Source organism: Ascaphus truei, chromosome 1 (assembly GCF_040206685.1).
Source record: "Ascaphus truei isolate aAscTru1 chromosome 1, aAscTru1.hap1, whole genome shotgun sequence".
NCBI lineage: Eukaryota > Metazoa > Chordata > Amphibia > Anura > Ascaphidae > Ascaphus > Ascaphus truei.
The window spans coordinates 129,519,311-129,540,967 of record NC_134483.1 but is presented as its reverse complement, the minus strand read 5'-3'; the positions used below and the strand labels follow the sequence as shown (position 1 = coordinate 129,540,967).

Here is a 21,657-nt window from a genome sequence, read left to right as displayed (position 1 = left end):
AGGCTGATAAGTGACTAAGGAAAGAATCCAGCAGCAGTGGTAAATGAGGCCGAGTTACAGTATAAAGAAGTTTTATTTTAGAAAGTAATTTATGAGGACCCGCAAAAAAGAATTCTAACATGGGTAGCCTGTCTTTCTCCACAAAAATGTCTGGCTGGAATCTTTGTTGAAAAGAAGGTTAACTTCTGGGAAAAATATCAAGACCACGAATATCAGACTTTAGATTAAAATGTATCATACAAGCAGGGCTGCTCGATGGCGGTGCCGGCAGTGCACCGGCTACAGAAGTCCCGTGCTCTCCCCTACAACAATTAAACCGGTTGCCGGAGGAGAGCGCAGGGCCTCTGTAACTCTCTTACCGTCTCCGTCGGCATCTCCTAATGCAAGGTCCCGTCATCATGCAACGTCAAATGGCGCCATGACAAAACGACACCCTGTGGCGCCGTGTTGCCGTGGCAACGTGACACGGCATGTCGCTGCCACGATGGCAACGTCACGCCATTTGATGTCGCGGAGCCATGAAGACGGGACGCTGAGGAGATGCCACCGGAGAAGGTAAAAGCCGAGTCCCTGCATATGTCCCTGCACTGAGCCCGGCAAACATCCCAGCTGGCCCTGCATACAAGCCTATTATAATCATGGGATGTAATACTACATGTTATTGCCCTGGATCCCCGGGGTACATTGATACCAGATATGTATAGGTTTACATCCTGTTTTGGACAATACAGGCCCCAGAGAAGTCAGATTGTGTAAGGCGCTTCACTTTTTGTTTTTTTGTTTTTCAGCGGACTGTAAAAAGATACACACTGCCAAGTCAAAACTACTTTCTAGCATACAAATACCCCAAATTTAAGTACAGTAAATACCTTCTGAAAGTATATGCCACAAGGAATTTAGACATGGTTGGCGTTTCCCCTCTAAAAAAAATAATGTGCCCCGGAAATCTTTGTTGAAAACAGCCGTGATATTATTTCTCAAAAATACATTAAATTCAGATTTTGACATCCTTGCCAAATCAAAACAGGATTATAGCATATAAAATACCCCCACTAAAGTATATATTTTCTGACAGTACACACCCAAAGAAGTGCATACATGGGTATTTTGGCTTTCGTCTCAAAAGTATTTTTTCCCGAGAATCCCCTTTCCATTGCCAAGGGTAGGTGTTGTCTATGGGGCTACTAGAATTGTAACATGTTTGCAATACAACTTTTAGACAGTGATTTCTGGGCCAGTGTTGTGTAACCCATCAAACCATACAGTATATAAAAACTTCACCTTTAAATTGGTGTTGGTCCCATCTGCATATTATATAGACTTCGCCAATTTAATTACAGTATCTAAAAAAATAAGGAATTATTTTTCAACAGTACCCATATATTCATAGCAATTTGTGTCGGGGGTCCTTGTCACCTTGACCCCCCCATCCTCCCCCACACCAAACAAAAATATTACATTTGAAAATTGTGCGAGTCTGCTTACAAAAAAGAAAAATAGCACACACAACCACCAGATAAAGTGGGGGAGTTAAGTGGATGACTCCCCCATCTTAATCTCATAATTACAAAAAGTGATGATGCAGTAACCCCCTCCTATAGCACATAGCATTCTTTGTGCAATGAGAAGTGGGGGCACTCCTTGTGATAATCAGAAATATGTGTTTGCTAATGTAACCTCTAAAATCAGACCAAAGAATAACCCCCCCCGACTGATTTTTGGGGTCATCCTAATAATACCATCTTCATGATCTTCGCAGGGGGTGAGAACGATGCTGCTTTTTGTGTCGTGAATAGGGATATGCTCCATAAATCACCATATGTGATGATCATGGGAATGGGATTACTGAAATAATCTCCGAATTTAAAATGAGGCAGATGTTAGGGTTTTGTGTGACCACAAACATTCAAAACAAACAAAAACATTTAAATAAATGTAAATATATATATATATATATATATATATATTTATATACACAGTGGTTGACAAATCCCAAAAAAATCTACTCGCCACACAAAAAAATCTACTCGCCACCTAGTACCAAACGTGTGCTGCTTGGGCCAATATTTACTCGCCCGGGGGTTAAATCCACTCGCCCGGGGCGAGCAAATGTATAGGTTTGTCGAACACTGTATATATATATGTATATATATATATATATATATATATATATATATATATATATATATATATATATATATATATATATATATATATGAGAGAGAGAGAGTTTTTCACACACTCTGTCATCTTTGATATTAGCCCCTGACTGTGTTCTCCCTGTCTGTTATGTTATTTTAATTGTATGTTTTGTTCACCCTTTCTTTTTTCATTGTTATCTCAGTTTCTGATTATTAAATACTTTTGTTATTATTTCTCATGATGAGTGCTTTTGTTTGGGATTTCCTTTTTCTTTCGTGTTATATATATATATATATATATATATATATCTCAAAATACAAAAGGCGCAAATCAAAGACAAGTGGTTAAATGTCTAACACCTGTGGGATAAATACGTAGAATATCCTTATAAGAATCCAGGGCGAGATATGATCTATAAAAGAGAAAAATGCCAATATGGTGAAGTACGTTTTATCATATAAATAAAGCACAAGAAAAGTGGCTACTTACAATGTAGCTGAAATAAACAGGCATGTAAGGATAAAATCTTTTCTATGACTGCAGCAGCGGGTCCGGTGAGGTCAGGAACTCCTCTCAGGTTACACACTGTGTCCACAAGCACTGAAGTTCTCTTGGTTGAAAGTAAACTACATAGTCCCTATAGCCTTGAATAAGGCTTTGCAGCACAGGCAGGAGAATTAAATGTCCTTACAACAGACAAACAGGGAGATCTATTCAGAGACCCTCACCTAATGTAGCTTATTCAAGCCTATTTGGACTGTGTAGTTTACTTTCAACCAAGGGAACTTGAGTGCAGTCACAGAAAAGATTTTATCCTTACATGCCTGTTTATTTCAGCTACATTGTAAGTAGACACTTTTCTTGCGCTTTAGGGTAGAAGAGTGGAAGGTAGTTAAGGTCACTTAGCCGAGGTCGAGGGTAGTAGAAGATAGAGTGGTCGATATCCAAGCCGCGGTTGAGGGTTGCAGAGGTCCGGGAAGTAGCGTAGAGGTCCATGGTCAAGGTAACTTGAATGCAACATAAGGTAGCGCAAGACAAGCACGGCAGGGTATGGCAAGGAGAAGCTTGTGGACAGCACTTCGTCACTAGGTAGAGACTACTATGCTCAGCCAATTTGGAGCAGGGATGACTGAGCATATAAAGGTTGGTGAACCAATCGGATGAGAGGTACACTGTTGAAGCAGATGTTTAATTCTTGATTGTAGAACTAATCAAAGACAAGGAGCACAGCTGAATACGATAATCACTATCAAATCACTTGATTGTCACGGGGCGGACGGAGTTAGCACTGCAGGTGCTCTAGGTGAATCAGTTGTTCTGCTGTCAGTGTTAATTTGTGTTTGAATCCTGCGTCTGACAACCTCTGGACGGCACCTGGGCACGAACCTGTCAGTGCAATGTGTGTCACGAGACACGACGTGGAGGAGTGGCCTAAGCCCGATCCTCACAACGTGTGTCTCAGTGTTAGAGGTGAGAAGTTATGAGTGCGGTTATATACTGAGGCACAATTCAAATGTCGTTTGACAGGTTTTTTCCCCCTCTGTCATAAAACTGTCAATCTCACAGTTGATTTACAATGGGGGTGGTTTATACTGTTTCATTGGGAAAGAATACTAAATAAGACATCAAGGATTTATGAACAATCAGATTTCAACAGAGGTGTGTTTGGATCAAACATGTGATATCTCATCTTCCTGCACCAGCGACCTCTCTGGGAGAAGACCTATGACATTTGAGTAATGTATTGTATAGGGATTTCTAATTTATGTTTTATCCTGTTATTTTGAGAAACTGTTCTGAATTTATTGTAATTGTATGTTCTTGTAATCCTTTTTCCATAATCTAGGCCCTGTATTTATTTTTTATATATATATATATATATATATATATATATATATATATATATATCTTAGCAGTGGCCTAAACAGAGATCAAAATTTTATGAGTCATTACTGACACAAGTGAACTCTCTTCCCATGAGCGCTATAGGCCATGTCTGTACATACTGTGCTATATGTATGCACACACAGCTGTCTCTCACACATACTTATACTCCTTGTTTTTCCATCCCTATACACCAATAGGGACCACAAAGTATCCACACACACTTTTAGTTGTGCTACTAACTCTCACATTTCCACACCCACCCACACCATTTATATCCACTCCCACTCCACACACACCTTTTGTAAAGCACTGTATATACTGTGGGCTCTCCATTCATTTTTATTCACACTGATACACATACACACTCTTTCATCACTTGCTTTCAGTAACCTTTTGACACCTCCAGCCATAAAACACATCCACACCGGGGGAAGGACCAGCACAGATAACATTCCAATAGACACTGTTTATAGTATAGCCTTTGCTTGCTTCATTCATTGTAACATCGCCGGAAGAAGAGATCAGTGTATCTCGAAAGCTCGCACAAATAAAAGCATTTCGTTAACCACAGAACGGTATCATCTATTTATTTTTTGATTATATATATTTTTTTTTTTTTTTCGGACACATTTTGCTACAACAGATTGTTATGCGTTAAGTGCATAGTTTTTTCTATCATAAACAGAGACCTGAGACACTTGCAGATTTATTAATTTGATATCTTTTATTTGCATAACTATCTCGGATGGTGGCAGCGTATAGATGTGTTTGCAATTGAGTTAGGCGTTAATATTAACTCATTGGAGGTACCTTGCGCAGGCAAAAGGTGATTTGGCTAGAGTAGCTGTGTGTATTAACCCTGACTGCAGATCTAAGTCACGTGCCTACTTATGTGCCATTTGTGACAGATGGTATATGGGGACGGATTATGGGGAGATATTACTCATTTGAGGGACCTTTGCGGAGGTGAAGAGTGGGACAGTTTGCGAGCGGTGTATTAACTCTTGTCCCCTATGAAGGTTATGTGCTCACAGGTGTGCTGTACGTGACAGGCCCTCATTTTTAGAGGGCTGGAATGTCCATGAGCTTGACAGCATTCAAGAAGAAGGCATGAAAGCAGAGGGTGCTAGGTATCCCCAGATGTTAAACAAAAGCTGTCATGCAGAACTAAATCAGGCTACCTTCAGCTGCTAGACTCTCTACAGTGAAGCAACACTTGAAAAGATTAAATGGGATATTGTTGGCCTCAGTGAAGTTAGAAGAAAAGACGAAGGCCTCTGAGCAGAATAGTGGACACCTATTCTACAGTATTACAGGAAGTACAGAGAATGGAAGAATCAGTGGAGTAGATGTAACCGTTAACAAGAGATGCAGAAACAACATAGTGGAGTATGATAACTCATCAGAAAGAGCAGCCAGAAAAGTAATTCAGTTGACAAAAGAGATGCAGGCTTCAAATAATCCAAGTGTATGCTTCAACATCAAGTAACACAGACAATGAAGTGGAAGACTTCTACCATGAAATCAACCAACTTAAATTGTGACCTCAAGATTGTTATGGAAGATTTCAATGCAAAGATTGGTGGCCATCAAAAAGAGAAAGCATCAGTTGGCAAGTATGTTACGGTAACAGGAGTGAACATGGGGACAGTTTGGTAGAATGTAAAGAGGTAATGGGGGGGGGACGGATACAAGTCGTTAATGGGCCTGGGTGGAAGCATTGCGAGGTCCTGGAGGGGTTGTAAGGGGTAATGGGCCTGGGGGTGTATATGGATCAGCAAGGGAGGGCGGCATGGAGACACCATGTCCTGAAATTAGATTGGGAAGAAAAAGGAATCAAAATCAATGATGAATATTTTACGTCACCTATGATTTGCAGATTACATTGGTGGTGGCCAGCAAAAGGGACGGCCCATCAGGCCTGCTATAGGGCTCGGGAAGTGGAGAGACCAGATGGACGGTGGTGAGCAAAAGGGAGTGCCCTTGTTACCTGCCGATAGTCCCACAGGAGGGCCCAGGCAGAGGTGCAGGTCATAAACTGTAGGGTCACCGGGACAGTGCCCTGGCTTTGTGCTCCTCCCCCTTTCCCCCCTAGTTATTAGACATGTATACATAACCACTGCACTGGTAACAGGTTTTCTTTTTTATCCTTTGCCTTTAAGAACAGGCTTCCCACTTTTAAATCTAATCTATACTCAATTACAATGCTTTCCTAGATGCTGCTAGCAGGTATAAAAAATGTTTGCATACTGATTTTTGTGCTTGCAGCAAGCCTATAGCCATAATCTTTTGAACCTACTGTACGCCGTAATGCCCATTATGTTCTACTTATTAATACCATTGGCAAAACAAGTTGATAGTGGGCCCTGATGCCAAAAATGGTTTGGGCCCCACACCCTCTTTGGCCCTCTCTATACCCTCTCAACCATAGCAGCGCTATGGATTTTGCTGCACAATCTTTTCCTTCTCAGCAGTGATTGTCAGCCGCCGAGCAGTCACGCCCCGGTATTCTTAAAAGGCAGCACCAGCAGAAAAAATGTAAACAGACTAAGACTTGGGTCAGAGCCAGTAACATCACTAACTTGGATCTCTGGAACAAGACCTCTATCCTCGGATCCTTAAGAAACTTCAGTGTAATTATAGCATAATCCAGTAGAGGGCAGCATAATGACATTAAACTGATACAGTGAAGAACAGAAGGCTTGACTTGACTTGACTAAAAGTGTGCAATATAAAAAGGACTGACTGGTCTAATACATTTCTCTTCAGATTACAATTACTTAGCCCACACTGGCTGATACCCACCTATGCTGTACATTTGCCAACAGCAAACTTAGTCTGTTAATGCAGACAGCTACTTTACTTTATCTGAAAGAACATAGTGGCTGCTAGCTATTGTACACATGCTACATTAGTAGTGGTTGATTTACAACAATTACATTAATAGATATACCATTTTATTCCTTGCCAACATACACTAGGTTACTACACTGACCGTCCTGAGCACAGGATTTTTAATAGTAGACAGGTTTTATTTGATCTCTATATGTTATGTTTTAATCATACCAATTAAAATGTAGTTTTAATTTTGAGATGTTTTGATAAACTATTTAACCAATCTGGATTCTTTGGAGTGTGTAATCAAAACCGCCGACAGGGGGGGAGAGCTAGGACAACTGTCCAGGGCCGGTGGCTGTGGGCCCCGGACGGCGCTGCAAGTTGGGCCCGACCTCTGGCTGGGCCTGGCGGCCTTACCTCTCGCCACCGGGCCCCGGCTCTCCCCAGCTGCGGGCCTCCCTCACTGACACCTAACACTGTCCCATGCCGAGCTTCTGACATCGGCACACGCAGGAAGCAAGCTGGGCTCGGGCACCAGCATGAGGAGGTCCGGCGTGCGCTGGTGTCAGAAGCTTGGTGTGGGACAGTGTTAGGCGTCAGTGAGGGAGGTGCTCAAAGGATCGTTCCTAAGATTGTTGTCCTTAATCATAGTTTTAAAGTTACATTTATGCCTTGCATTCCCCGCCATTCTCACCATTATGTTAGTTCTATTCTTGTTTTGCTCCATTGGTGTTCCTCTTGTGGGGACTGTCTGCCTTGGTACTTATAAATCATGATTAGATTGTTTAAGGTGTTCATATGCTTGCAGTATGATTTAACATAGATCACTTCTGTTTACAGCTTTTGTTCCTCATGGTACTGGACTACATGCAAGAGAAGGACACTAACATCTGTTTCCACTGCTCCTATTTACTATTAAGTACTCCTGGTTATTAATAATAATAATAATAAGTTTTGGGAGTTATGTCCTCTATTTACTTGTCTTATACTGCACAGCAGTCTAGCTGTGCGATTTCCTATGTGCCAATCCCTCTTTTGTTGATATCAGTTAGGTTGCATAGCAACGTGACGTCATCGCGTCATGATGTCATTCGCGTCTTGGCGCTTAGTTGCGCGATGACGTCAGACATCAAAGGCGGAAGTAATTAGGCTGTAGTGTGTGCTCAGCCACTCATCACAGGTGTTGCTGGGGGTAGGTGATTTCTTTAACCCTGCACGGGTATTTATAGTAGTTTGTTTAGTCTCCCATGTTAGGTGTTTGGTCTGAGGAAAGGACATTTGGTCCTGAAACGTCACTGTGTTCACTGGCTCTGATGAATTGAATACAAACAGAAGTTTTTGTACTCTACTCAAGTCTTTTGTGTGCTTCTTCTAACATGGTAAGAAGTACATTTTACTCTCCCCATTTATACAAGATGGGGGTTCATCGAAGCAAGTATTATGAAAGCCCTTTAAAATGTGTTTACCAATACATTTGCATTTATTTGCATATACTTATAGACTTACACACACTCAACAAGGCGAACACTTCCCTATTACAAAAATGTGTAGGTGTTAATAACCTATTGATTTCGCTTTTTTTAGGGGTACGCCATATTCGGACCAGCGTACCAATAGCAGTGACATGTTTAAGGGGTTATATTGTGTGATTGATGCCTTTTTTTCTTTACCAAACTCTGACACCTATAATTAAATTATTTCTTCGTTTGTAAACATGGTTAGCTCAGACTTGGGAGCGTTTTGAATTCTCTTGCTATTGCCGTTTGTCTGATGTCCCTTTGTGTTTATCAACAGTTTACACAGTCAGATCCCACCTCTGAATTGGCTCTCTGATTAGGACAGGGTTGGCTACGGGTAAAGAAAACAACTGGCTCATCAATACTCAGTCATTTAGGAGCTCATAAGAAATGCAATCTGTAATTCATTTCCAGAAAAAATCTAAAGTAGCCACATCTTTTATTTTAGCATGGTTTAATTGGTTTAAAAATGATTATAACACAGGTCACTTGATAGTTAAATGAACTCTAAGCAATAGTTTGAAAAATGGACTAAAATCAACAAAAATGTTAAAATATTATTATTATAGCCAAAGCCACATGCGTTAAAATCAAATTGTAAATGAGCTAGAATACAATCTACAAAACTAACAAAAAAAAAATCAAATAAATCACTAAAAACAAATAAACATATGCAAAAAATATTTTAAATTAGTGACAATTAATCATGGATATATTTACTATCCCAAAAACAGTCCCGTCTTGAAGGAGCTGCTCTTTTCAACAATAGGATATACCCGGCTCCTCAAAATAGAGCTACAGAAATAAAAATAGAAAAAGAATACACACCTCGTAGCATAATATTTAATTAATTAGACAAAAGGGAAATAGAGCGACACTCGCAAACGTCTGTAAATCACTAGCATGAAAATGAAGAACTAGTGTGCAGCAGTGATAGCGTCTTAGGCGTCCTCGCAAACTAGCGATCTGAAGAACACCTGGAGTGTGGTCCGTCAGCATGGTGACGTCATGATGCGAACAGTACATGTGCGGAGCGGAAGGACTGGGATTCCCGTGCTGACTGAGGACTCCTAAAACGCTATCAACGTTGCACACTAGCCCTTAATTTTCATGCTATTGACTTACAGACATTTGTCACTTCATGTTTAATAAAATATTACGGTATGAAGTTTGTGCTCTTTTCCTATTTTGTTCTTAAAAATTAGTTTAAGGAAGCCAAATAGATTGTTATATTGTTCACATAAGGTTGTTTTCCGAGCGGCTATGTAGGACTGTTTCAGGTTTGGTAAAGTCATTTCCGGGTTTTCATATTCTGGCTCTGGATTTTGCTCTTGCTCGCCCTCTGTGGCTGGACCGTCCATCTTTGCTTCTGGCAACTTCCTTTAAAAGGATAGTCCTGTGAGTAGGAAGTTGCCGAGCAAAGTTCCAGTTTACTACTGAGTTCATGCAACGTGTTTATGCTTATTGTCTTTCACGTTACCAGATCTGGCTCACGAACTTAGACAATCCTTGTCTTCAGCCCGCCCGGCCACTGCAAGTATCTCGACTATCCTTGACTTCAGCCTTCCTCGACCTCTGCATCCCTCGACCTCTGCATCCACACTTACTTCGCCACTCTGCTGCCAGCCCCGACCTTCGGCCTACTACGCACTACTCTATCAGAACTGTCCCTCGGCTCAGGTCGGTTCTTTCACCTACCTACCTCAGCTCTGTGGGTCCGCTTCCTGCTTGAGACGAGCATCGTTACAGACTGTCCCTTTAAATCAGCAACTATGTCATTAATTTCCCAGATCTTATTAGCTGAAGGTTCAGAGCTTCAACCAATAGGTGCAGGAGAACGACAATGGGGCTCTCCTCTGCCCTCACATCCTGGCAGAAGTATATCAAATTTTTACAGATGGTATCCCGCTTAGTACAAGACCCAAATAGGCTGCACATATTTAGCACATGCTACATATGTACAGATGGAGGATATGTAGTCACATCATAAGTGTTAAAAGGTCACCTCATCATGATATTGCCGAATCGGAGGATCAGTCTCGTGATATGTCTACAGTTTTGTGGGTGCAGTACGCTTGCATTTTAAAGTCTTGCATTGCTTGGCTGAAAACATATGCTGCACTACGTCCAGATCCCAGGGTGCTCTCTCACCTTTCTGTTCTAAATATTCAGCTACAATTCAACCTAAAGGTGCAGGATCACTGAGGAGCATGACGTGTACCTGATAAAATAGGCATAGTTGGAGGGTCTGCCTTAAATAATTTCTGAAAGTCTGTACATTTCTCTTTATTTCAATTTACAGTGAGGACTCTGAAGCATGGGATTGTTATCAATCTGATTGCTCCACCCTAGTGACAGAGTAATCATACAGACGCCATTTCCATGTCGGAGGCCCAGCATGAAAATAAGACAATGAAAGGACAAGGGCTGTAAAAACACACAGATTATATATATATATTTGTCAGGTTTTTTTTTTTCTAAATGCCTCAGTCTCCTGGTTTAACCCAGGGGCGTGACATTTTCTGGGGATGGAGGGGCACAGCTTACAGAGGCCCCACGCTCTTCCCCAAGGCATTTCAATTAAATGCCGGGGGAGCGCGCAAGGCTTCTGTAACTTCCCTTACCTTGTCTCCGTAACGCCACAGGGTCACATGATGCCGATGTTACATACGCCGTAGACAAGGTAAGAGGGGACGGGGACGCAAGCAGGGGGGGGGAGAACAGGCAGGGGAGCACAGACGAAAACGTTTGCGCACCAATGGTTTAACCTATTAAGCATAGCACTGCATTAGTTCAATTTGGTACTCTGGACTGCATCTTTAAAGGGGCAGACACGCTTTGGACCAAAGTGAACTAATTCCAGTGGCATGTTTAAGGGGTTCCATCTGGGTAATTGATACCCGTTATACCCAAATTGGACGCCTACAAGTATGTTTTATTTATTTTTTTAAGTTAGGGAGGGGTTTGATCTCCTCTGGCCCCTCCCTGTTGTGTGATGTCAGTGTTTGATCAGTAAGCGCTTGTACAGCCAGAGTCCCCACTCCCCACCTCAACCCCTAACTATATTGATTCTCTGATAAGGACACAGTGGGATAAGGGTAAAGAAAACACTTCACAAATAGTTCCCCATTCTCATGCCCCTAAGAAAATCAACTGGCCAACTATGTGGGAATATCCTACATGTGTTTTTTTTAATAAATCAGTTCAGTACTATGAGAAAATACTTGTAGAATTGTTTTTAAACAACTCTGAATTACATTTTTAATGTATTATAATGTAACAAGCATTTCTATAGCAACCATTCACAAAGTCACATCCTCCTTCTCTTCTGAAAAATGCTCTGGCACGCCTCTTTTTTTAGCCCTACCCTCTCTCTAGCAGTGCACAAATTGTATCTAGTGACTGCCTGGTCACACAGTCTTCCCCACAGAACTTTGCATCTTTGGTCCTCTTCTGCTGCACTGACAGCCAGTTAGTGAACCCCCGAGCCAAATCTTCGCCGACCGGTCACAGGAGAACAGATCGATCGGCAACTTAGCTAATTACTTTCATTGTGTGGATTGTATTGATGCACATATTAAACGGGAAAAAATAATAAAAATGAAAAAAAACACAGCTTGGACTGCTGCTTTAAGGCACAAGTTACCTACCTCAAATTCCAGCTTCAGTCTTTCCTCTCTCTCACGTGTGTATTCCAGCTCACTTTTTTGATGCCTCAAAGATTCCATGTGGCTATTGTGTTCTGTTTCCATTTCATGCAACTTCTTGTGCAGCTCCTGTAGAGTATTATTTTGTTCCTGCAAAGTGTTTGAAGTTTATGCTTTCCTCAGAATAAGTATATACAAACATACGAAGAATATTCAACTTGGATTGTAACAGGTACTGTGCATTTTCTTACAGCAGGGACAAAACTGCATCAGATGTAGTGGGTGAGATTCATCTATCTATTTACTCCTAGTGAGATAAACTGAACATCTCTCAAACTCGATTCGACAAGGACTTTCCAATTTGTTGTCTTATCTTGACATGGAGATCCATAGACGGACTGAATTTACAATTGTCTAATTGTGATGGTTAGCAATCTTGGTTAACAGTAAGGCTGCCCAAGTTCACGTCTCTTGCCTGTATGTGCTACGTAGTCCAGCACAGGTGCCAAACTTATTTTGTTCTCTTCCAACATAAATACAAAAACAAAAGAGCTCCCTGAGCCAGCACTTCATTTTCCAGATGTGCCAACATATCTATGCCTGCCTTTATTTCATAGTTATATTTTACACAGAAAAGAGTGCAATCTGAACTACCCTTATGTATTGCACTCGAGTATAATTGGTGGACTTATTGAAACACACACAAATGTTTGGAGCAGATGAAGCTTGTATATTGTATATCTTTTTTTCGGGTGTATCTGACACTGCTATCACCTCAGACCAGTTTCCAATGTCGTTTATTCAATTATATTTTACTGGATCTACGCGTGTCTTCTTAATTTTAGTTAAATGTGCAATCCTGCCCAAATTCAACTTTCAGCTAAATACATCATTTGAAGGAATGGCCACTTATAAGAACTCATTAGTTTTCCAAAAATCTGCCAACATAAAACTATTTTAGACTGAAGGATTGCCACCGTTTGGGAGGCTCTGTGGTAGCTATTTTTTCTTTCAAAATAGGCAAGAAGACATGTTGCTTTTTTTTTTTTTTTTACTATATTTAACATTTTTCAAATATGCACTTAAAAAAAAAAAAAAAAGACAAAATAAATAAAAAATAAAGAAATACCGATGTGCTTGTATTTATGGTCAGCCATCTGATTTCACTGAGATTATACAAAAATAACCACTAGATGGCATTGTAAACTTAATGCAGCCATCGCTAAAAACAATAAAAGAAGAATAATGTACAAGGAAGATGGGGAAAAAAAACATGACCTGGAAACCCTTGGGTACAGGAAATGTTACTAAACAAATAATAGATTGCTACTTTCACAACATACCCTTTGTAAAAGTGTAATCTAAATTATTGTACAGAAAATAAAAATACCCCTTGTGGGTTCATGTGCATCTCAGACAGGTCTGCAACCCTGTTTTACCAGATCATCTCTTAGCAAACAGTGCTTCCACTGCCGCAAGGGATTATGGGAAATTACATGGAAATTAGCACACCGTGTTGTCACCTTTTGCTTCTTATTCATTTTAACATGGAGCCCTATAAGCTTACGTATTACATAGCTTTTTCGCACAGCCTGGGTTAAATTACATAGCCAGTAAACCTACTCACAGACAGCTGTTTCAACCTTTTGGGTCTCATCAGTGCGAGGTTGGTTTCTGACTATGCAACGTGAAGCTGGTATGTGGGTATAACAAGACATTAAAAAAGTTTTGATTGGTAAAAGTGACAAAAACCCTCCACTGTACAGGAAATAAAACTACTACTCTGTCAATGCCAAATTAGGTGTATGTTATAGGAACAAATCCTCCTTAAGTCTGCTGGTCAGAAAGCGTATCTTACAGCAGATGCTAATGCCAATTATAGACTATGGGGACATAGTATATGACAAGGTACCCCAAACCCACCTTAGCAAACTTGATAGACTCTGCAATTCAATATGCCGTTTTGTTCTCCAATGCAACTACAACCAATATCACTGCGAAATGCTCAAAGAACTAGATTGGTCATCACTTGAGCCTAGGAGCAAAGTTCATCTTTCCTGTCTTGTCTTCAAATACTTTCTAGGCAAGCTACCAGTCTACCTGAACAAGCTCCTCAACCCTACCACATGCAGCACTTATCTGAGATCTGACTCCAAAAGACTCTTCATGGTCCCAAGGCTCAAGAAAGTATCCAGCCACTCCTCCTTCTCTTACCGTGCACCCCACAACAGGAATAATCTATCGGAGATTCTCACAGTCGCCACCAGTCTAAATTCTTTCAAAACTAAAGCTGTCTCACATTTTAATCAGGTCTGTAACTGTTACATACGCCTATAATATATATTATCTCGAACTGTGCATGCTATGTTTGGTATATAATATATAACCCTGGTCACTTAATGTAACTATGTATTTGTAACCATAACTATATGCCCAGGATATACTTGAAAAACGAGAGGTAACGCTCGCTCAATGTATTACTTCCTGGTAACACAGTTTATAAATAAATAAAACAAGCTACCAAGAATTCCTGCAACTTTTTGACACTTGTTTAAGTAGAAGTCCGGAGAGCTCAATAATTTTTTTTTTAACCAACTTGAACTAACCCCCAGTGCTGATCCATGATCCTGAGATTTGGGGACCTCAAGATACCGTGCAACGAGACTATTTTAGACATACTTGCCTGGTGGACAAAAAATAGCCGGGGGTCAGCATTGATTCCAGCATCCAATAGAAAGCTGAAACATCATTGGAGATGACATCGTGGCTTTCTATTAGTGACCCCGGAGGCCATGTTTGTATTTTTATTAAAACAACAAATAAATGTCATGCAGCTCAGGACTCGGGTGTCCCCCCAGGCGGTAGGGGGACCTTGGATCTGCTCGGAAGGACCCCCAGGTTCAGATAAGCTACAGGGGGATTGCTGCTTTAACATGCAATAACATGCAATACCACCAATTTCTACTATTTGTTGATTTAAAAAAAAATAGGAAATGTATTTAGAGAGACTAATTTAGGGAATTTTAAGGGTGAACTGCAAATGTGATATAGGATTTGGTATCTAAGCATAACCTGACCAGTCCTGTCCTTTATCATGGAATAGCACATCATAACACAAACGGTTGCATTTTACATAATACAATTTAATGAATGAGTTTTGGATACCTCATAGGTAGACATTTGTTATTATCTGCGATTTGCTGATAAACTCAAGGGCGGCACAACTATTGTCAGACACCTAGAATATGAAGCATCCCCAAGCTATGAATTACTACTAAACCTGCAGAACCTGCTAACATTATAGTGCTCGCGACGAGAACAACATACTTCTTCCCTACGAGGCCACCTATACTGCGTGCGACTGCGCTAGCGATGCACAGCGACCGCGCGGCACTTTTTTTTTAAAAGACAAATTATTTTATATTTTCGCACGCCGGACACGTCACGTGAGCAGTTCAGCCAATGAGGGTAAACCAGCCTGGTGACACGTCCGCCACGCCTCCCCAATCACTGGAAATTGAGTTCACCCATCACTTGTGCAAGATGTGCTTGCGCGCGCCCACTATAATCTCAGCCTTAAACAAAGCAAGTGATTAAAGTACAGTATGGTGCTACTGGGGTTAAGAAGTGTGACGACTTTAATGTGAAAAAGTTGTGGTACTTGAGGTTTGTATTTAATCTCACAGTTTCACTTTTTTAAAGATGAGATGTCTTTCTTTTTTTAAATCCTCTGTTTCTAAGTATAAGTATTGTGTAAATATTTCTAAAATGTGGCCCAAAGACATTGCTTTGATGATATTATGTACCGCACCACTGCCTGTCTTTAGGTACTCGGACCACTGAACTAAGCCCTTCTATCTTGGGGGATGCTTCCAAAAAGGTAGCATTTCTATTGGCAGGGAAGGTGGAATACATTAATAGGTAGATCCATACCACAAATAAAGAAAACAACCCTTTTCATGTTGTTATAACGATCTCAATTGTAGTTAGACATCCTCATGTAAATTAGAATTTTACAGTTACAGATATACCCATATAACAAAACGCAAAACAAAATAGCAAAGGCAGAAAAGGTAATGGAGCTTGACTTCTACATCATGTCAATTTGCCTCTGACCACTATGTTCTTCAGTACAGATTTACTGTATCCTGTTAAACATCAATAGGGCCCTCTTTCGGGCTACCTTTCATTGCTATTCCACAGTAGTAAGAAATAATGTGTCTTCTGTTTCTTGCCTCCAAAGGCTTTTCAACTATTGGCTGAATATTTCAAAGCCAAGGAGGACACTATCCATCTTACTATGGTCTCTGTACTCTGTCTGGTGTAAGCTTCTCCCTTCAAAGTGCCCTTCCTGCACTCTTGACACCTTGAGGAAGCCTCTCATTTAACCTGGTCTCCCCTCCACCAACTACCTTCTTGATCTAATTTCCTCCAATCTCATCAAAACACAGAAGTAGTCACTGCATTCAAACACATCTTCAACTCTCCAGGAGTGATTCACGACGACTTGCAATGTGTGAGGGCTATTGCAGCCCTTAGACGTACCTTAAGAACCATTTCTATTTTGTTCTTATCAGACAAAAGGATCTCATACTCCTTGTTGCAGTTCTGAATGATGTGGTCTTGTGTTTGGAGGTCACGTTCAAATGTCTTCCGTGCCTCTTGCCAGCTATACTGCGCCGTTTGAAAGATCCCCTCAATACTGCTCATCTGTACTTGGAGTTCCTCAATCTGTACTGTTTGTGATATAGAAATGAAAATATCTAAATATATGGATAATCACCAGGTGAGGACCTGCAATAAAACATTATATACACACACACACACACACACACTTTTTATTTCAATTTCTATTGCTCCACGGCATTTTTTGTTGTTGACATTTTGAGGCTAGATTTTAAAAAGTGACTGCCTTAAAATTGTAATTAAGCAATTGATAAATTCTCATTTTCTCCAAAAGGAGTCAAAACAAAGCCATCGCTATTTTTATTATTATTAAAATTAAAATTGTATTCGTTTATCACAAATTCAAAGGGGTATAGAGAATAAAATTGAGAGAAGGGAAGGGGTACAGAATGTTACATTCTGGGAAACAAGGGTATATCATATATTTAGACCTGAACATTACACAGTACAAAATCGTCCATACTATTAGGAACACCATTAGTTAATTAAGACAGTCTACAAAATCCTCCCGTGAGCATCTGAGTCTATCGTCTCTATTTTGTTGTGTTTTTAATGAACTTGAAATATCCGAGTGTCTGAACAATATTCATAACTAATCCTTCGAACTTCTGCTTCAAACCACACATCTGTCTGCAGTGTGCTTCTATCCTGCAATACCTTTAAATTGTTCCTGCATTCTAATCGAATTGGCCTTCTCCTCTTCCTTGGCCTTTCTTTCCATCCTGCATCCCTTTCTTGCCACTAGCAGCTCATACTCCAGGCTTTGCCGAACAGCTTCCCCCTTTTCGACCTCAGACCTCAGCTTGGCGATCTGGCTTTCATACGTGGTCATCTGTGAAAGATTCAACACATCGGCAGAAGTTAATAGGTCTTCTAAACAGCTACAAGCCAAGGACAAAGAGAAACTGCAGAAGCTGAATTGCAAATATTTTGTTTAGCGTTTATTAACTTGACACCTCTGCTTTTCTGTACTTCAAAAGTTCAACTGTACTCCAACCTCAATTATAACTAAGTTGTTATGGAATTATTGCTTCGCGCCAACTTCATCTCTAAATTTGTTGTTGTAGAATTATTTCCCTAAAGGAAATTAATTAAATCAATTAAAATAAACAGATATTTTAAAGCTGCAGTTCAGTCATTTTTTTTTTTTTTTACATTTATTTTTTTACTTCAATAGTTTCATGTGTGCAATCTCTAATTACCTAAAGAAGTGTATAGCTGCAGGTCAATTCGTTCTCCATGTATTGATAGGTCGAAATTTGGTGACATATTAAAAGCTGGGATTTGTTTATAATCTGCTTGTCTGTCAGTGGAAGCTCATGAATATTCATGAAATCCTGCACTTACAAGTGCGTGCTAGAGGGAGGGCAGGGCTGACAAAGGGGTGTGCCAGGGCTTGTGACAGGACATGAAGGGGCAGTGCCTTAGCAAATGGCTGTTAAAATAGAATACAAGAAAATTGGTCTTTCAAAGTTGTTTTTTTAAAAACAGAAAATGCTAAAAGTATTTTTTCTTACTACAGAACTGATTTATTAAAAAAAAACACACATGCAGGATATTGACTGAACTGCAGATTTAAAACAAACACAGGGAAGTAAACTAACTCTTAAATAATTAATAATTGTATTTTTTTTAAATGTATTCTTTAATTATGGAACGGATGCTAAATCTGGAAGCAGTCCAATACTGAGAACATATTGTAGTGCAGCCTCAGTTTCATATGTACTTTGTGCCGTAGGCTTCTATAGAGATCAGTGCCATGGAAAAAAAAACAGCATCACTGCTTGTTTTGGTTCTGGCTATTCCCTCTTGGCTTCTTGCTCATGGGATAATGGCGTACGATGCAGGTTATAAGATCCTAAGATCAGCAATAAATATTTTGCATGTTGCTAGAGTTTTACTTGGCAGAAAGACACATGATTTCATTGCAACACATTAAAGATTATTGATTCTGGTAAATGACTACATATTGTAAACAAAAAGCGTCAGGATTGGGTAGAAATTAATTCTATATTTGTATAACTTCCATATCCCCATTCTGAAGAAACCTCAGGATATACAGGCATACCCCGCATTAACGTACGCAATGGGACCGGAGCATGTATGTAAAGCGAAAATGTACTTAAAGTGAAGCACTACCTTTTTCCACTTAACGATGCATGTACTGTACTGCAATCATCATATATGTGCATAACTGATATAAATAACGCATGTGTAACAGGCTCTATAGTCTCCCCGCTTGCGCACAGCTTCGGTACAGGTAGGGAGCCGGTATTGCTGTTCAGGACGTGCTGACAGGCGCATGCGTGAGCTGCAGTTTGCCTATTGGGCGATATGTACTTACTCGCGAGTGTACTTAAAGTGAGTGTACTTGAAGCGGGGTATGCCTGTATACCTTAAATCAATCCATATTGTTCTATGTCGTAAAGCTAACTACAATTTAAAAAAAAAAAAACACTCTGGCGTGCTAAATGATATAATGAGTAAACTGTCAATGTACAGATCATGACATAAAACAGGACTCAAACAGGGGTGTGCCAGAAGAGGAAGGGGATGTGACTTTGTAAATGGTTGCTATAGAAACAAAAGATGCTTCTTACATTATAATACATTAAAAATGTACAACAAAGTTTTTTTTTTTTTAAATGCTCCAAGTATTTTCTCATAGTACAGAACTGATTAAAAAAAAACACACACACACACACACACACACGTAGGATTTTGCTTGGTCTGCAGCTTTAACAGGTGATCAACAAAAAGGTGTTTTATGAAACAGAGAGTGTCATAGATTGTTTATCTATGTACAAACGGAAAGGTGCGATGTTTCCACAATACAGTAGAGGCAGCGATTATTCTAACAAAAACCAGTAGCAATTCCCCAAAAGACCCAGGTAAACCCAGGTACATTCTGAATACATGCCTTAAACTTTCCTTAAACTAGCCCCAGCATTTCTGCATTGATTAATGGCCTATCAGATTAACAGCGGGGGTCCCTGGCAGTCCCATTCAAACTAAATTGGACTGCCAGGGATCCCTGCTGTGTTAATCCTATGGGTCGTTAGTCAATGCAGAAATGCCTTAAACGTGCCTCAAACTAGCCCAGAACATACCCAGCACATACCCAGCACATACCCAGAATGTAACCCGGCTAGTTTACAGCAAATGTTAGAATAAACGTTGCCTCTACTGTAAGTGCACGCCTCGACATATAGCATTGCAAACTCTAATGTAATGTCTTGGCTGTTTTCAAGACTGGACCTTCACATGGATGGCTGTCTTTGCACGATCACATGTTCTGGAAACACTAGAATTCATTTGTTTTTCTTTTATTCTTGTAGCACTTCTCTTTTATTACTTTCGAAATCATAAGTAGACATTCTCTGCAACCCCTCCGAGACATATCTCCTAAACCAGTGGGCACAGGCCAAGAGAAAAAAAAAAGGAGAGTGCTCTAAAGGTTAATACTGTATTTCTAAATGGTACTCCTATGCAATATGTGTGTGTGCGTGTGTGTGTCAACACAGATAAATGTGGATGCACTGCTCCATATTTGCACCAAATGAAACAGTTTCTTACATCTACTAGCTTGTTAGAAGTCAGAGTTACACTATCTTAAACTTGCCAGATGAATTGATTGATGACAGAAAAATGGCGCACACAGACCCAGAACTTGATAAATCGCATTACTTTGTGTGCACCATACAATCTCCCAACTTCACAGCTGGTGCACATGGGACAGAATTGTAACAAAACAAATTGAAATGCCCCAGTTTCTCTCCAAAACTGCCTTGATACATAGATGCCTATCAACTCACTGTAACAGAGCTGAAGTGTTCCAAAGTCAAAGGAAGACAGCCTCAAAGCATATTGAATAGGGGGTTCAGGCCCATATTTACTAAGATGGGCAACTCCATAAGACACCTTGATGTCCAAGGAGCCACTGCAACACCCATTCATTTCAATGGGCTGGAAGGTGTCTGATGGAGAAGCATAACTTGATCTTAAAAAGTACACAATAATATATGCACATATACCAAAATGACTTACAATTTTCTAATCTTATCACAAGATGTGGCGATCCCTATGCAGTGCTGCAGTATGTGAGTACACATGTAGGCATGAGACCGGTTTCATACACGTCATTTATTCCAGCACTTTACAGTTGCTGCTGATTGGTATAAACAATCTGTGTGAAAACACATTTTCATAGCAAATACTACAGGATAACACTCACCTCTTTGTTATGTTTTGCTCCTAAATCCACATTTTCATTTTCAGCCTTGTTAAGTTTCCACCGCAGCTCAGAGACTTCACTAAAATCAACCTGCTTATCCTGTTTTAATTTCCTATGCGTTCCGAGTGTACAACCTTGTGATCTGAAAATTAATAAATAGGGAAATGCTCATGAGTATTAATCATTTAACTCTACTTTATGTTCCCTCTTGAAAGTGTCACTGTGTGTGGTGTATGTCTCAGTCACTGTGTGAGTGAGCGTGTGTGCCACTGTGTGAGTGAGCGTGTCACAGATATACTGTGTAATACAAGCAAATGTTGCCTACCAATAATCAAAATATGAAAGATACCAGTACTGATACCGGTGCTCTCTAACTCGATAAGGGAAATCCCACTGCAATCAGTAAAGTATCCTGCAAAGTACAGGATACAAAAGAAAGGAGGAGTAGAGGCTCCACAGATTTCATAAATGCAAATATTTATTAAAGCCAAATAAAGTGTTCAATGTTTTGGCTGTCACAGCCTATGTCTTTCATATCTAGCTTCTAGCATTATATCTCCACTGCACCTCAACATTATACACTCCTGCATTCATGCAATATTGTCATCTTCTACAGCGCATCCACTCATGTATCATATGGAGATTAGTATAAATTTATGATGAGGAGTAATTATTGGCAGTGATGTTAGAGCTGCGTCACTCTTCA

The 21,657-nt window shown here is 40.1% G+C and overlaps 1 protein-coding gene across 11 annotated transcripts in view; it reads right to left on the bottom strand.

Moving 5' to 3' along the window:
- Nucleotides 1-21,657, bottom strand: part of CCDC171 (coiled-coil domain containing 171) — a 279,688-nt gene that overhangs the window by 249,731 nt on the left and 8,300 nt on the right. For 10 of the 11 annotated variants that reach the window (XM_075594743.1, XM_075594738.1, XM_075594749.1 and 7 more), the window contains 4 exons: nt 20,952-21,093; nt 17,375-17,549; nt 16,577-16,767; nt 12,035-12,181 (listed from right to left, as the gene is read on the bottom strand). In XM_075594743.1, coding sequence (XP_075450858.1) covers nt 12,035-12,181; nt 16,577-16,767; nt 17,375-17,549; nt 20,952-21,093 — 655 coding nt within the window. The remainder of the gene's footprint in view (nt 1-12,034; nt 12,182-16,576; nt 16,768-17,374; nt 17,550-20,951; nt 21,094-21,657) is intronic. The other variant, XM_075594761.1, reaches the window with a different exon arrangement.